The following is an 18535-nucleotide window of genomic DNA, read 5'->3' as shown; positions in this document are numbered from 1 at the left end:
GGGGGGGGGGTTTGGGGGGTTAAGCATACAAAATGACAATTTTGCCCTCATAATAATTCAAATTGACAATTTTAGATATAACCTAATTATTACGATCTCTTTTCAAAACAACTTTTTCTAAAACAATTTAATACTCCCTTCGTTTTAAAATGAGTGTCGCTTTAGCCAATTGCACACAGATTATGGAATGAAATGAAATAATCATTAGACATAAAACTTTTACTAAACTGCCATTGAAAATTGTGAGAAAAAAGTTGAAGTATTTATTGAGGGTAAAGTTGGAAGAAAAAAAATTAAAGTTGTATTGAAATGTAAAGTGACATTCATTTCGAAACAATTTTTTTTGTCTAAAGTGACACTCATTTTGAAATGGAGAGAGTATTAATGAAACTTTTTTTTTCTTTAACTTCTACTACCTCCATTCCTTTTTAATTGTCACTTATTGACATTTTACACAAACCAAGACAATCAATAAACGTTACTACTTTTGATACAATTGTTTTTACTTTTACTATAATGACCTTATTAATTTAATATTTCATTTCATATGTTTCTCTCTCCGTAATAAATATTTAAAGGTAATATTAGTAAAACAACATTCAATGTTGCATTGAACTTTGAAAGTGACAGTTAAATAGAAACAAAATTTTTCTCTAAAAGTGACAATTAAAAAGGAAACGGAGGGAGTATTTGTGAAAGACTATTTTCACCTCGACGGTAAAATTTGCCCACAAAAGTACAGGGAAAATGACTAAGTAATATTGATAAAGTTGTTTGCATAATTGATATTATTGCATGGACCCAAAAGAAAGACTTGACACAGCCACCACACGGACATAGCCAAATATGGCACTTTGGTGCCATTAATGGCACCATGCCATTAGATCCCCACCACACACACATCCACAATGTTTGGGTGTCATCAATGGCCAGGATGTAATGGCACGGTGCCATTAATGGCACCCAAGTATTTCCCCCAAATATGGTGTCCAAGAATAATAATGCTGTGAATAGTTATCTGAGAAGGACCACTTCTTTCACTTATTTGCGATTAATATCTTTAAATGAATCTGAAACTTGAAAAAGTTTAGAACAGTAAGTTAGTACAAGTAACAAATAATTGATTAATGGTAGGTATGTTTACGTAAGAAAATTAAATGAAATTCTGGTGTGGAGAAAAGACTTTAATATGTTGATGTGTTTGTCTATACTCCTAAAATTTCAGTTGTGTTTCAAGAATCTATAGAAAAAATTAGGGAAAGGTCTTTGTTGAGGATTCTATGTGATATGAAACCTACTGAAGCATAGTATACAATGAGGTATGGTTGAGGATTCTTTGTATATAATGTATAAATTTTATGTGCATCTCATACCATTGTGTTATGCTGAAAGGTTGCTGAATTTAGGTAGTATTAATTATTGCTTCAAAATATACTATTGATACAAATTATTGGTGAAACCTATATATTATCCTATTGGAAAATGAGAATTTGCTAGATATAGATGCTTACATTTTTTTTTCCTTAGCTGATTTGGTTAAGTGAAAAATTAATTACTTTAAGGAATTGATGGCGATACGATCAAATGAGTAGACCAGATGAAGTTCTGGTCAATGGTTGAGTATAAACTACCAACATAGAAATTTCAGACATAAATCTAAGTCATATTCACTATTAGCAGTGAATATTGAGTCTCATCGAAATTTTGCCAACAATTACTACCATCAGTTTATCTTGAATCTAGTCTTTGTTGTTAAGGCGTTAGAGATTAAATGATGAATTTTATTCTATAATCATCCAAAAGCCCGTTGATTTTTCAGACGAATTTCTTCTTCCTTCGATATGAAGGTATTCTTAACGTCGAAAAACTTGTGAACCTCCTCCGATGTCTTGTGTAACGCCCGTCTTAATTATTTGAGTATTTAAAAATATATTTATATATATGATTTAAATGATTTTCATGATTGATATGTGTGAATTTTATGATTCATGAAGTTGAGTGGTTTATATGATTTATAAATTAATTATGTGGGGTATTTTGTTGTGGTGAAGTTGTTATGTTGGTGTGACTTATTTTATTATTAAATAAAATAAGCTATGAGAAATAAAATAAAATATTAAAAATTGGGCTGTGTTGTGAGATGAGCAATTAGTAGTGAGAAGAGTAATTAGGAGAGATAAATAGACAACAAAAGTTAGAAAACAGAATACGTACGTTTTTGGAGAAAAAGGGAGAAAAGTCAGAAAGAGAGAAGAACAAAAGGAGGCTATCGATTTCTGCTATTACCAGGTAAGGGTGAGACTAATTTTCAATATTATTAAGGGTATAATTCTATAGGATGAATTTAGCATGATTAGGTTAAGTTTTGGTGAGAATTGAGAATTAGGTTTAAGATCAATTTTGATGATTGAATCATGAACAGATGTTAGATTGATGCAAAATTAGTGTACAGACCTTAGATATTACTTAAGATGATAATTAGATGCTACTTGGATGAAGGAATCATGAATATAGGTGAAGAGTTGTGATTTTTAGGTTTTTGGCCGTACTGACATTCATCGCTCGCATCTGCGAGCAAGAACACTCGCAACTGCGAGCTAGAACCCAGAGCTCGCAACTGCGAGCAATGCAACTCGCAACCGCGAGTGACCTGTAAGCTCGCCATTGCGAGCAGAATAACTCGCCACTGCGAGTAAAGACTTAGGAACCCCAGAATGCACGCTTTACTCGCCATTGCGAGCAAAGTTACTCGCCACTGCGAGTTAGGCTGTTAGTCGCCCAAAATTGTCCCAATGCGATCCTTTCGCACGTGTAGTCTTGAGTTGACCTTAGAAGTAAGTAAGAGAGCTGTTTAGGATACTTTCATAAACTCCAGAAGTCTGTTAGGTGACTGAGATTAGTAGTGTTGTTGCATGAATGATATTATGATGCTTTATGATACTTATGTTGATGTAATTCATTCCTTAGATGATGTTAACACATTCAAGTGTTATTAAATGTTGTATCTTGCTGTCGTTTCCCGCTGTTGACTGTTAGTGTCTTGAAGTTGCATGAGTCGGTCTATGTTGTTGGAATTTAAGTTGTCCATGATTATGAGTCGTACGAGTTGTTCACGTTGTTGTCTAAGTTGTTGGAAGTTTGAGTTCATTGCATGCTCATTAAAGTTGGGGGCTTTAGGCCCGGCAGCCTTTGTGCTCATTAAAGTTGGGGGCTTTAGGCCCGGCAGCCTTTGTGCTCACACGTTGAAGAGCTTATTATGCTCATTTTGTTGTTGAATGGTACCACATGCATTTGCATATCAAGAAGTTTCATGTTGTTTAAGTTGTCAAGTTGTTGTTGTGTTGATAGAGTTGCATGGTCAAAGATGAGTTGTGTTGTCAAGTTGTTGTTGAGTTGATAGAGTTGCATGGTCAAAGATGAGTTGTGTCGTCAAGTTGAGTGTTAAGTTGATTATGATTTGCGATGAAAATTAGTAACGGTATTTGATGATTGTGTTTGTTATGAAATGAAAAATATGCTAATTGTTAATTGATGATATGTTATTAATGTTTAAGTTGTTAAATGCATTTTATTGGATTATATGCTTAATGTATTGATTATGAAATCTCACCCCTTCTGCGTATATGTTGCCTCGACCGTGGGTAATGTGCAGGTAATAAAGATTAGAGGCGTTCGTGAGTGGACTCCTCACTTGGTGTCTAGGTGCTCTGATACGTAACGGGATGGGGGCTTGCTTTTACTTCTATTCCTTACGTGTCTCTTTTATGAACTAATTTATGAGATTTTCCAATAAGGCCTGCGTGCCAAGACTTTAAAATGTTGAACTATTTTCCGCTGCAACAGTTTAAGATTTTTCATGATGTTGAATTTGAAGGATAATTATTATTATCCATTTTATGATTTAAATGAAGTATGTGACATTCCGTTGTGATCAAAATACTCTGATTTTAAATGAAATTTTTATGTTGGGAAAACGGGGTGTTACATCTTGCTCTTGATTTGTTTGCTATCAGTTTGGATTGTAAGACCCACCAGGGTCTTGTTATTTAAATCTTTGGTATCCAAAATGAGATAGAAAATGTAGCCTTAACAACTTTGACAAAACCAACGTCCCAAACCTTAAGATCATCCTTGTTACAAGCTTTTTGTTCTTCAAACTCGCAACTCCTACAGCCGTCTTCCAATACTCATTAACCTTCGCCAAGATATCCTTCGTTATGTTTGGAGTAGGAATTCTAAAATCATCGGCACAATTGTCCTCAATCATATGCTTGATTGTTTGCGATTCCAACACTTCCTCATCGATTTCAAAGGTCTCACTGTCAAAACACATGAGAGTGATCCTCATAGTCAATGACATTATGATTGGATTTTGATTTTTGGATATTGTTTTTCCTTACTCTTTTTGGAAAGTAAAATGCCCAAACCTCAATTTGTTTCTTTTTCAAAATTAGAAACTCCATAAAATTATATATCTATAGAGATAAGAAACAGAATAACTAACAAGAGTTGTTCGTGGAGAAATTGGGGACATCCACCATCTGCACCTTAGAAACTTGATAAAATTATATATCTTTAGCGTTATGAAACAGAATAACTGACAAGAGTTTTTCACAAAGAAAATGGAGGATATACACCATTTGCATTTTGCACCGACATGATGATAGGGTTTATAATTACCTTCAAAGCAAACATTTCAAAGATGGAAAACACTTGGGTGACATTGGGGTACCCACGTCATGTGACATTGACCAACTGTTAGGAGTTCCACATCGAGTATATCAAAGTGCTTGTTGTGGTGCTTAAGCCATGAGGTTCTCCCACCTATTGGACTAGTCTTTTGGGTTGGGCTATCCTTATGAGCTTAAGTCCTAACACACCAACCACAATGTCACATGACATTGACACCCCAATGTCACCCAAATTCTACCCTTCAAAGATAGAGGGTCCTTTAAGGGCCGGTTGATAGCACATGACACATCAGGAGGTGCGTTGTTGATGAACAATCCATATAAGACCATGCCAAAAATTAAGATATCAGTATCAGGAAGATAAACATCTGCAAACTCATTCATTTTATTGACTTAAAAAAAGGCTAAATCTAATTAGATATTGGGACAAAATTTGAAGTAATGCTAAAATTTCCAAATATAAACACAAAAAGAAAAATGCAGGTTAGAGATGATTTAGAATGTTATTTTTTATAGCGAGAGTAATATTCTTAGCATGCTTGGGAAAGTCTAACAGAAATTTGGTACACTCAAAAAATAAAATTTATAATAATTATTTGGCTTAATGATGTCTTTAGTCCTTGCAAATAGGCGCCATTTAAAAATTGGTCCCTGTAATCGCTAATCCTGTCATTTTACCCCTGCAATTGTTAATCATTTAAAATTTGGTCCTTTGACCAACTTAATCAATGCCACATCACCAGATTAGCAAAAATGGCATGGGAATTGACGAAATTACCCCTGGCTTATTTTTTTTCCTTAAAAAAAATTCTGTTTTTTCCCGAATTTTTCCCGAAAATTTTTCAGTTTTAATTTTAACAGTTTTTTTCCGAAATTTTTTTTGACTTTTAATTATTTTTTTCAGATTTTTTTAATTTAAAAAAGAATTTTCAAAATTTTGAAAAAAAAAAATTTTTTGAAGGAAAAAAAAATTTAGACCAGGGGTATTTTGGTCAATTCCCATGCCATTTTTGCTAATCTGGTGACGTGGCAGTGATTAAGTTGGTCAAAAGACCAAATTTTAAATGATTAACAATTGCAGGGGCAAAATGTCAGGATTAGCGATTACAGGGACCAATTTTTAAACGCCGCCTATTTGCAGGGGTGAAACACACCATTAAGCCTAATTATTTTTCCCATTTTTCTTTAATAGCATTACAATGTTTATACAACATTTGTTGTAATTTTCTTATTACAATGTTATCAGCCATATATTCAACTTTCACAATGTACTTTCATGAATCTATTGAAAACTCTATGACGAGAATAAGTTATTTGAGAAGAAAAGAACAAGAAAGACTGAGAGCATGACTCCAAGAAATGAGGGCAAGCTCCTAGAGGAGGATGAAAAAAATATTAAAACATAGATTAGCGAGACCAAAAAAGACAAGGTTAGCAAGACCAGAAGAGACTTGGAGAATAAAGCCACTACTAAATTTCGAAGGATTATAATTTTTTTATGAACTCTATGTAAGGTCAGAGAAAATCATCAATCTTATTAAGCGTTTACAATGTAATTTATGAACAAATTGCGGTTGCGGAATTTCACAGTAGATCTCAAGTCAAAGTTGAGTGAATAGGCAATTTCCCCCCCGAAATTGTAAGTTTCATCAATTACCCCCCTGTAGTTAACGAAACATCAATTACCCCCCTGAAATTGCATAACGTTAATCAATTTACCCCCTCCGTCAATTTTTCTGTTAACTATTTACGGTTATGATCAATTACCCCCCTGAAATTTTACACTTGTGTGCAAAATGCCCCCTGAACTTTAAAAAAATTGAAAAAATTATGGAAAAATATTAAAAAAAATTAAAAAATTCTGGAAAAATGAAAAATCAATAAAAAAAATATTAAAAAATTCTGGAAAATTGAAAAATTAATACAAATGAAAAAAAACGGAAAAAATTAAAAAAATCTGGAAAAATTAATAAAAATAAAAAAAATCTGAAAAAATTTAAAAAAATTAATAAAAATAAAAAATGATTAAAAAAATAAAATAATCAAATAAAATGAAAAAGAATGAATAATTTCTAGAAAATAAAAAATATTCTGATTAGTATATATGTCGAAATTTTGAAATTCTGGTTTTTTATGTATTTTTCGAAATTCCGAAAATTTTATTAGTATATATGTCGAGCGTAGGCTTTTTCAGTGTATTTTTTCCCTTATTCTCGGTTTATAAATACACAAAAAGTTCCCGGTTTATAAATACACAAAAATTCCCGGAAAAAATACTAATGAAAATTTCGAAATTTCGAAAAATACATAAAAAACCTAAGCTCGGTTTATAAATACACATATTTTTTCCCTTATTCTCGGTTTGTAAATACACAAAAATTCCCGGAATTTTTTTGAGAAATACTAATGAAAATTTCAAAAATTTCGAAAATTTTTCATTAAAATTTCATTTTTCCAGAATTTCATTTTTATTTTCGAAAATTTAAAATTTCATTAAAATTTATTTTCCAGAATTTTTATTTTCGAGAATTTCCAGAATTTTTATTTTCCAGAATTTCATTAAAATTTAAAATTTCGAAAATTTCATTTTTCCAGAATTTTAATTTTTTTAGAAATTTAGAAATTTTATTTTTTTCCAGAATTTTTTAATCTTTTTTATTTTTTTCAGAATTTTTTCATTATTTTTCATTTTATTAGATTATTTTATTTTTATTAATTTTTTCAGATTTTTTTCATTTTTATTAATTTTTCAATTTTCTTGAATTTTTTAATATTTTTTTTCAATTTTTTTTATTGTTTTTTCATTTTTCCAGAATTTTTTAATTTTTTTTAATATTTTTCCAGAATTTTTTCAATTTTTTTTAATTTTTCAAGTTCAGGGGGCATTTTGCACATAAGTGTAAAATTTCAGGGGGGTAATTGATCATAACCGTAAACAGTTAACAGAAAAATTGACGGAGGGGGTAAATTGATTAACGTTATGCAATTTCAGGGGGGTAATTGATGTTTCGTTAACTACAGGGGGGTAATTGATGAAACTTACAATTTCGGGGGGGAAATTGCCTATTCACTCAGTCAAAGTTGGTGTGAGTGAAGGGTTCTACCATTTGTATCAACGACAGATAACCAATAGGGATTAGTCTAACAACTACAACAACAATACTTGAATATTTATGAAAAATGTTAAATCCCACGAGTATGATAAAACTTTTCACATAATTATCATATATATTCTTATAATTTAATAAGGGTGTTATACCAAAAAAAAAAAATATAAGGGTAAAGTATATTCTTACTTCCTCTAGAGGACTAAAAATTTCCTTCAAATTTTAATCCTCTAAATTTTTTGTTTTCAAGTTTTGTCATTGTTTTACAAAAGTTTACGCTCGTGTTCTAATCAACTTCTTTTGATGACATATCATTGATAAGACCATAGAAGATTATTAGTTTAATATTTTAACTATTTAATCTTAAATTTAACAATTTAATCTTTAATTTGAAGTTATAGATAAATTAATAAAGAATAAATAGTTAAATTATTAAACTAATAATATTTTAAGATCTTATCAATTAAATGTCATAAAAAAAGTCGTTTTAAACACGAATTTTGTAAAAAAAGCAGGAACTTAAATTGAAAACAAAAAAATTAGTTGGGCAAAAAGTTGAAAGAAAATTTTGGAATGTCTAAATTTGAAAATTAATATATTTAGAGAGATTAAAAATATATTTAACCATTTAATAATAATAGATACCTTAAGTACATATTGCTATTACTTTAAATCATTTGACTTGTAATCTTCACGAAGGGAACATCAAGCATGTATTCATCAAGCTATCATGAGCCAAATGAAGAGCACATAGACTATATATTTTGAGAAATGGTTGCACGTCTTTGAGCATCTTGAAGCCTACCATAGATTATATCAAATTAGTGTTATCGACAAAATTAATTAATCTATTGTTCACATGTGTAAGACTTTAAATAACAAACGTGATTCAACTAGCCAACTAGGCCAGCTACTCTACAGGCAGTTCTATTAAATTTCTCCACCAACTATATAAAAATGCCAAAGTTAAGAAACTTTACTTTTCCATGAAATATAGTAATAGGATTAGATTAGAACAAAAAATGATTAGATTAGATATTAGTAATGAAATGGGTGTCTTAATGGATATATTATCTATATGAAAGCTAATGAATATGATGAAGTTGTTGTCTTCATGTCCTTAAAAGTTGACCCCATTATTTATAATAACTAGTTCTATGAAATAATTGAATATTACAATTATGAAAATCACGGTGATAATATTTATGTGTATATATGTTTAGCTTGCTATTTCATGCTCATATGGTTCACATGAAACCACATCAATCTAGAATGATCTAGCTATTTTATGAGCCAGAAAATTCTTGTTCAAATGCCATGTCATAATTCATACCATAAAATCGGCCTTTCTTTTAATGTTTTATAGAGAGAGAAAAATCTCCTAAAGTATCAGCTAGTTTTAATGATTAAGACAAAAAAAGACATGTACATCGTGTTTACATTTCATCATAAATAAAAGACAAAAAAATTGTACCCAAAAAAAAAAGACAAAAAAAAAATGCAAATAATTTCATAAAATTTTGATTTAAAATTTGTGTTTTATTTCAAGAAAAAGTATGTATTTGGTTAGTAATATTTCAAGAAAAGTATGTATTTGGTTAATAATTTAGGTTGTATAATAGACCATTTTAATTAACGTAAATTTAAGAGACTTACCAAAGTCATAAAATGTCTCAATCTTAAAAGCCCTTAAAGACGTATTTACATATCATCCTTCAACGAAGTTTTTTCATTGACTGCAAAATTTAACTTCAGATTATTCTAAAATATGAGCCACATCTTTATCAACTGGACCAACTTATTTAAAAAAAAATAAAAAAAAAACTGGACCAACCTATGTTTTCTATGGAAATTTATATTTAAAGAATCATTGTTATAATTTATAATTTTTTTCCATTTAATTATACATATGTTTGACAATCATGTATAGTAGTATAATGAAAACTTGCATCTCAAACTCCATTTCAATATAGAACACACCTTGCATGTCTAATTCAACTATCTTCTGCATTTTGATTTTCTCCAAACAAAGTATTTTTATTTTCTCTTTTTATCTCTTCTTTCTTCTTGTTTTATTCAAAAGAATCACTTCTTTCTTTTTCTTTTGGCATGAATAAAGGCACAAAAGCTAAGGAGGGAACAGTTTCAAATGATGTTTAGCTAAAGTAACAGTTTCAAATTCAAACAAGACAAATAAAAAAGGTTACATATTATAGAGACCGTTGCTTTTTTCTGTTTCTTTTGTGTTTTTTCTAACCGTTGTATATTTCAAGTTTTAGAAATTAACTGTTTTTTTTTTTTAGTCTTAGAAAGTTCTCAAATAATGCATTTTTTTCACAACACTTTTCAGTGAATTATTTTGAGTTTCAATAACAGGAAACATTCTTTGACAGCTTTTGCTTTTCCCTTTAATTTCAATATATTATAAGATCATTGTTTGTATACAACTTATAACTCAACTTCAATGATTATATATGCAGGTGTTGAATAAATTGAGCATATATTACTATTGAGTTAAAATGGACAATTCATCAAATTTTGACTCAACTTCTTCTGTGGATCAAAATGATCATTCAATCAGTGAAACTCCTGAGTACTCTCCATTCAGTGGTGATTCTTTCGAGTATTGCCGGAGTAACTCTGAAGTATCAAACTTGTCTGAGGCTATTGATGATAATAGCTATGTTAGTGACCCTTCACCTTCACCATGGATGAATGTGAAACATGGAGCTGCTCTTTCAAGGTTAGGAATGAAGCAGAGAAAGCATTCATTGGGTGAGAAATCTGATGATCTTGATCTCTTGGAGTCAGGTTTGTTAAATGTGTATTTTTTTTTTGTGCGATTTCGTTATAAGAATTAAGTGCTTATAGCATAAGCTTTTATCATATAAGTGCTTATGTATAAGCTATTTCTATAACAAATAGTCTCATGAGTGTCGATGTCAGTTCAAATAAGTCCAATCCAAATAAAACTTATATTAACTTAATGGATTTTTGCAGAGCTTGAAATGATGAAGGAAAGATTTTCAAAGCTTCTTTTGGGGGAAGATATGTCTGGAGGTGGTAAAGGTGTTTGCACTGCAGTTACAATATCAAATTCCATTACCAATCTCTATGGTAATTTTTTAACTGTAACAAAGCGATGAAATGGTTTGGTAATATACTGAGTACACGATCATTTTGGTTCTTAAATGCGGGTGTGAGACGCTGTCAAAAAGTCCCGAATGTATCAAAATTACAAAAAAAAACATACCTAAACGTGTCTTTCGTTAGTTAGTTTGATCCTCAAAAATGCGTCTTTCATTAGTCAATTTAGTCCATAAAACTACCAACAAAAGACCCTTGGGGACGTTTTTGTAATTTCAATACATTCAGAGAATATATCGACAATGCCTCACATATATTTACGGACCAAAATGATTGTTTACCCGTAATATGTTTGTTGGTTTATTTATTTAATATTTTGGATTGGGAATTCGCAGCGACTGTATTTGGACAAAATTTGAAGTTGGAGCCTCTAAAGCCTGAGAAGAAAGCTATGTGGAAAAGAGAAATGAGTTGTCTTATGTCTGTGTGTGATTACATAGTAGAATTTGCACCAACTGCACAATACTTGGATGATGGTACAATTGTGGAGGTGAACTATTTCTACACCTTAATTAGGCTTAGTGTGCATTTCATATAGCGATTTTTTAAAATTCTTCTCGTTACACTATTTGACAATACTTCGTACTAATCTCAACGTGTCTTATATAATATTTGATGATATCTTTCAGATGATGACAAGTAGACCAAGGGCAGATATTTATATAAACCTTCCAGCTCTACAGAAGCTTGACACCATGCTTATAGTAAGATAAACTTCAATTGCTTTTTAAATGTAACAACATTGTTTTCATCCACAAAGGCCATGTTCCTTACAACACAAGAATGCTTCTTTTACAGGAAATCTTTGATAGTTTCCAGGATACTGAATTTTGGTACGCAGAACAAGGAAGCATGTCAGGGAATTCGAACCGTAGTTCACATTCGAATGCAGGTTCGAAGGCAGGCTCGTTTCGAATTATTGCTCAAAGAAAAGATGAGAAATGGTGGTTGCCAGTTCCTTGTGTTCACACTGGTGGCCTCTCTGATAAGTCAAGGAAGCATTTGATTGAGAAAAGAGATTGTGCTAATCAAATTCATAAAGCAGCTATGGCAATAAATAGCAGTGTTCTTGCAGAGATGGACATTCCAGAAACATACATGGCAAATCTTCCTAAGGTTAGTCCTCATTTGGTCATCCATTTGCTTAAGACTTCTGTTATTTCCTAAGTTGTGTCTAAATTTCATAAGCATTTTATTAAACCCAATGTGTAACGAGTAAATCAGCATTTTAGTCCATGAAATTATATCTCCGGTCTATTTAGTCCCTCAAATTTACAATATAGAGAAATTTAGTTCCTTAAGTTAAACAATGTCTGTCAATTTAGTAATTTCTTTAAATTTGGCACCACGATTTTAAAGGTTCCATGCTTGTATTGATGCAGCAAGATACTCCAATCTAGTCAATATATAGATCTTTCATTGGTTTTTATGGATATTTACAGGGACTAAATTGATTGGTGTTCTTTAACTTAATGGACTAATCTGCTATTTTGTAATTTTGAGGGACCAAAACGCTGCTTTAATCATTTGAGTCTTCTAGAAAAATTTCATATATGGTACTAGTAGGGAAAATCGTATGAGATCTATCAGTCTTATGATTATCGCTTTCAAAACAATTACAAAAATCTAAGGATGATATAGTCAACACTCGTATTCAAAATTCAGTTTCATGCAAAGCATTTCATATGTATTCACATTGGTAGGTATGACTCATAGTTTACTGATAAGTGGACAGGTCGCTCATAGTTCACTATGGTAAAAAGGTAATCTTGTAAGCTATGCTGTAGTACTCAAACATAAGTTGTAATCTGTAATCTGTACTTGAATAGTAGAAAGGCACTGTGTCCACTCTACAGTAAGAGACGTAAGCACTGTTGGCTGAACTTTGTGATCAAGTCTTGTTTGTTCTTTGTCTGCATTTTTCGTGTTTGTTTTCTTTTGAACCAAAGATTGCTGTTCTTTCACGCATGTTTTGTCAAATTGAACAGATTTTTCTTTTCTGACCTTTTCTCTTTTGAAACATAAATTTCTTTTAGAGTGGAAGATCAAGTCTAGGGGACACAATTTATCGGTATATGCATTCCGGAGACAAGTTCTCACCCGGCAACCTTCTTGACTGTCTCAAAATAAGAACTGAACATGAAGCACTTGAACTAGCAGATAGAGTTGAATCTTCGATGTACACATGGAGACGTAAATCTTGCCTAAGCCATTCAAAATCATCATGGAACAAAGTAAAGGAACTCATGGCTGAAACTGACCATAGTGATAAAAACTTTCTCTTAGCTGAGAGAGCTGAGACTTTATTGTTTTTCTTGAAACAAAGATATCCTGAACTTTCACAAACCTCCTTGGACACATGCAAGATTCAATACAACCAGGTACTTTTAGCTTGATATGTATATATTCTTATCATATGCAACATATAACATTGAAAAAGAATTTAATAACTATGCACTGATAGATAGTATAAAAAAGTTTACAATATTATTTTCTAAAATAGTGGTATAGGCATCAACATTTTGAGCTCATGTATAAACTTTTTCACTCTGTCAATGCATTGTGAGCTCATGAAATTGTGTTTTGCAGGATGTAGGGAAAGCAGTACTAGAAAGCTACTCAAGAGTATTAGAAGGCTTAGCATTCAACATTGTTGCTTGGATTGAAGATGTTCTTTGTGCAGATAAATCTATGAGGAACTAAAATGTATAGAAACCATAGTGCTCTACCATTCAACACTTTCTTTTTGTAAGCCATAACTTTTAGGATAACTTAGATAGGTAAAAATTACTACATTTCTCAGTGGTATTGCATAAGAAAGTTTTTATTTTCACTTTTTGAAGAATAATTTTTATAATCTTCTATTTCAAAATAAAAAAAAAAAATAAGTATTGTGAGTGTAATTGTATATTGAGTATACCTAATTGTCTATCATAGCCAATTGTTTTAAATGAGTCTACTATTTTTTAATTGACCATTGTGCTATAGGCATGACAATTGTTAATGAATATTGGTTCAGTTGATACGGAGTTGGGACCATATCCCCCAAGGACGTGGGTTCAACTCCAGCTGACAGCGTGAAGATCCCTTTAGTAAATGATTTGTAACCATCTCTTTGAACTTTGAAGTCAGCCATAACCCTGATGAGCTAACCGAAGGAGTTTTCATTTTTTTTCACTCACTCGTTCATATAGACGGATTCAAGATTTTTAAGAAGTCCGGGCAACCGATTTAGAAATTTGGAGTATTCATTTTTAAATTATAAATATACATCATATTATGACCTCTATGATTTTTCATATTATAAAAATATTGAATGATTTTCTCATTTTCATATTTCTATTATGCAACATTTATCTTAATAAAGTTAAAGGCATACACAACAAAGTGATTTGACTCAAATGATTAATGAACTCCACCAAAGATCGAATAGTTTCGGAGAACCCGAGTTCGATTCCGAAGTGGAACAATCATTGGTCAAACTTTATTTACCTCCCGGTCGAACTTCAGAAGGACCCCTTTTTCCTAGGTACCGGAAGTTTAACTTAAAAAAAAGAAAAAGTACATACTCAATAAGTATAAACATGCTCAAGTGACTAATGAACTCTACCAAAGAATGAATAGTTTGGGAGAATCCGAGTTCAATTTCAGAGTGGAACAATTATTAATCAGACTTTATTTACCTTCCGGTTAAAAATTAAGTGCATACTCAATAAGTATAAAAAAATAACAGGAAGTTGTGAATTTTAAAATTTTATTCAAACAATTTTTAATCTTTCGCTCTTTCATTTTACAAATATTTTGTTTAATTTTTTTTTTTGGAATTTTGTTTAATTTTTTCTTTCTTTATTCATAAATATTAAATAATTTTGCAAAAGAGAGAGATTTTTTAAAAAAGAATACCACCCTTTTGTCAGAGAAAAAAAATGTCACGCATTTTTTTAAGCAAAGTAGAAATTGAATTAAAAAAAGAAAGAAAAGGAAGTACAAGACTGGGGGCATGAACCTGACCTAGAAAACCACGGATTCTAACCCTAATTGGTGATACGACAAACTAGTACACAAGTGGTGAAGAAAACAACTCTAAACAACACTACTACAGACAGTCCAGCGAACCCACGTGTGACGTGTGGATACAAACGGAACTGCAAACAAAACAAAAAAAGCAAAGTGAGTGTTTAGAGTATCAAGGTAGGTGTATGAATCGTCGGTCAATACAGAAACGATCCAAGGTTCAACAGCTCCCTAAACATCAGCAAGCCATAAATGCCCTTTCGGGCCAAACCAATCGGATTGAAGTCCAGATCATGGGATGAACAAACAATGGAACTCACTCCACCTACGACGCATAAAACAACCACGACGGATGAAACAGTTCTAAAGGTGCGATGAATGACTACTGCCGCCAACACGGGACGTCTACACATTAAACCCTTTCGAGCAACATCTAGCAAATCAAGTCCACACAGATGAAACAGAACATAATAGAACTAGATCTTTTTTTTTATCAACAATAGAGCCAAATCTTAAATCTAGAAAAATCAGATTTAAGATTAACCAGATGTCATGCATTGAAGAAGCCCGCTTTTGTAAAAAAAATTAAGATAAAGATTTGTGTTTTTTATGCATCAACAAACTAATTTTTTAAATATTTTATTTATTTATCATTGATGAATATTTATGAAAAATATTTTTTTATATATATTATCGACAAATATTTATCTCATATTTAAGTATCTTTAAAAAAAATTTATTTAAGTATATTTTTTCATAAGCAGCAAATATTTATCTTGTGTTTTTTTTTTTTTTACAAATAGTCATGTGTTTTGTTATTTTCATTTTATCACACTAATGAAATTATATATAGGTATTATCATTTTATCTATTCATGTTGAAAGGAAATATCAAATTTTGGTGTGGTTTTTCTTTCCAATTTTATTATTAAATCAAACTCATTTAATTATAATTTTATCGTTTTTTATTTTAAAAGAAAAATTGGTGAAGGGGAAATTATTACTTAATTTTTTTAAGAAACCAAAATATTTATATATATATATATATATATATATATATATATATATATCTATTGTAGCAAACCCCATATATATATATATATATTAGATAAAAAAGACTATTTTTTAGAGAAATCTATTATCTTCTAATTATGAAACTTAATGTTTACCAAAAATACAATCTTACCCTTTCTTAATTTTTTGACACGTCATCAAAATTTTATCCTTTTGTGTCATTTGCTTCAACCTCTCCCTAACTTTTCTTTCTCTTAAAAACAAATTAAAACAAACTCACTCGATAAATCATAAAACACACTAACTTAATCTTTTTTCAAAGAATAAACAAACTTAAACTTGATCTCAATAAAAACAAACTTTCCTATAATTCAACTTCTAAATATCTAAAGAGTTAAAAACAATTTACAATCTATTATATTTTTCTCTAATTAAGAGTTAAAAACAATTTATAATCTATTATCTTTTTCTTTAATTGTGAAAGTTAATGACCTGTAAAAATATAATTTTGCCCCATCTTAATATTTTGACACCTCAACATATATTTACCTTTTTGTGTCTTTTGTAACAAAAGATCCTATTTAGTTGAGAGAGAGTATAACTTTCGAAAGATTGATCAACCCTAATCCATCATAAAAAAAAAAATCAATAATCACGGGCGCAACTCAATGAACCTGTATACGGGTGCGAAACCAAGTTGCAAAAAATATGAAAAGTGAACATCTAGGAAGAATAATTAATGGATCGACCGTCATCACGATGTCAAAATCCAAGTGTCAATATCTATCTAAATAAATCAGCAAGCATAAAAGCTCTTTTTAACTTGAGGAACCAACATGTAGGCAAACAAAAGACCTTGAAACCTACAGATCATCTCAACATATTTGGAAAGAGCTGAGAATCAAAGGAGTCGGGTCACCATGTCATATTATAAAATAATATCTTATATTGCTGTTGATTATTAATTATTATATCTTTTAGAAATATTACTATAAAAAACACTGAAAATGATAAACGAGTCAGTAAATAATATAGTTATTCAATTCATACACGGGACTCATAACGACATCTTTATCAATAATGAAATCTTTATTATTTTTAATATTTTTACATATTTTTGGTTTACCACTTCATAATATTTAATAACAACAATTTCAATGATTTTATTATGGGCAAATAACATTAACCTCTCATACCCCTTCAAAAAAAAACATTAACCTCTCATATGGTCTTCTTAAATAACACAAACACCCACTCTATTTTTTAACTAAACACTAATCTTCCTTCTTTTTTTTTTATCAAATTGACAAACACTTCCCTTATATTATAACATGGTTTAAACTTTGTTAGTTCCGTTTTTATAGCAATTAACTTCTTCTACGAGTATGAATTCACTTAATTTTCGATCATATTTTCTTTCCATTTTTCACTTAGGTGATTTTTTCCAACATATTGTTCCTCAGTCAAGGTGATATAGTTTTTAAACTCTAATGTAATAAAACTCATATATCGAAGTTTATTTCATTTTCATTGATGAACCACAATGTCCATCCACCAAAATTCTTCTAATATCTATATTTTCTTTTGATCTCTTATGTAATTGCCGATGTTTGATTCTATTTGGTGGTAAACACAAATGTTGTTATTGTTTCTCCATTGTGAGAAAAAAAAATACATTTAACTTAATTATGAAAATAGAAAATAGATACAAACAAACCAAAATGACTAAAATTAAATTGTATATTTACAAAGTTATTAAAATGGATAAAACGAGGGGAGATTGAAGTCTTTGAAAAATTAGAACGGGTGCTTGTGTTATTTAATTTTTTTTAAGGAAAGTCAATGTAATTTGCCCTTTTATCATTAACGTCGGCTTTATTCATTAGTTTTTTTTTCCTCAATCCATATAACATTGCAATGTGCTTTGATGCATAGCCCCCTCGCTTTGAATTAACCCGTGCGGAGCACAGGCCCGTGCTTAGCACGGGTTTGTTGCTAGTATTAAATAAAAAGGATAAAAGTCATTCAAGCACAAGATGTGCCAGTATGATGGAATCAAAATGCACCGAGGTAAAATAACAAAATCAAAGAATCGTCAAACAAAGTTAAGAAATGGAATAATCAATACACATAAAAGGAGTAGACCATCAATCAAGTACTCAAATAAAAAAACGATGGTAGTCATCGAGTCTTCAACCATCACTAAGATTGAACCTTAATCTTATCAAGCGATAGCACAAGAGACATTTCTTTGTTGCTAAAAATCCGCAAGATTTTCGCTTTCAAAATGACCCAAAATCAGTTGGAAACTACAAAGAACATCTCTCATAAACCAATGAGACTTGTCAAACTGTAGAGCATGCAAACAAACATAGTTTGGAAGGATACAAGAAATCCCCAACCACTTAAGATTTGAGATCATAAGAGGAGAGAATGAGATAAAGGCGAGACACGTGTGAGTAGTAATTATAACAATCTTTTTTTTTTTTTGAAATAAATAATTATAACAATCTTGAAACCATTAGATTAAAATTAAATGTAGGACAATAATTTGGAGTAACTA

At 30.6% G+C, this 18535-nt stretch overlaps 1 protein-coding gene and 1 long non-coding RNA gene across 3 annotated transcripts; both read left to right on the top strand.

The window, feature by feature from the left end:
* Nucleotides 1-1012: 1012 nt before the first annotated feature.
* LOC146897747 (uncharacterized) lies at nt 1013-3937 on the top strand. The gene is made up of 2 exons (XR_015021646.1): nt 1013-1319; nt 3653-3937. It is a non-coding gene; the product is annotated as an uncharacterized LOC146897747 (long non-coding RNA).
* Nucleotides 3938-9701: 5764 nt separating this feature from the next.
* Nucleotides 9702-13896, top strand: LOC146897746 (rop guanine nucleotide exchange factor 3-like). 2 transcript variants are annotated; one of them, XM_085733137.1, is made up of 8 exons: nt 9702-10000; nt 10279-10609; nt 10799-10915; nt 11281-11435; nt 11575-11649; nt 11744-12061; nt 12982-13326; nt 13535-13896. In XM_085733137.1, the coding sequence occupies exons 2-8, from the start codon at nt 10318-10320 to the stop codon at nt 13646-13648; spliced, it is 1416 nt and encodes a 471-aa protein (XP_085589263.1). In that variant the 5' UTR covers nt 9702-10000; nt 10279-10317; the 3' UTR covers nt 13649-13896. The 2 variants fall into 2 exon arrangements, with proteins under 2 accessions (XP_085589263.1, XP_085589265.1); XM_085733139.1 differs by lacking the exon at nt 9702-10000 and having other exon boundaries at nt 10043-10609.
* Nucleotides 13897-18535: the final 4639 nt, after the last annotated feature.

The sequence above is a fragment of the Medicago sativa genome, chromosome 8 (assembly GCF_051527215.1).
Source record: "Medicago sativa cultivar Bolivia chromosome 8, Bolivia_mono, whole genome shotgun sequence".
Lineage (NCBI taxonomy): Eukaryota > Viridiplantae > Streptophyta > Magnoliopsida > Fabales > Fabaceae > Medicago > Medicago sativa.
This window is presented reverse-complemented; position numbering and strand designations above follow the sequence as displayed.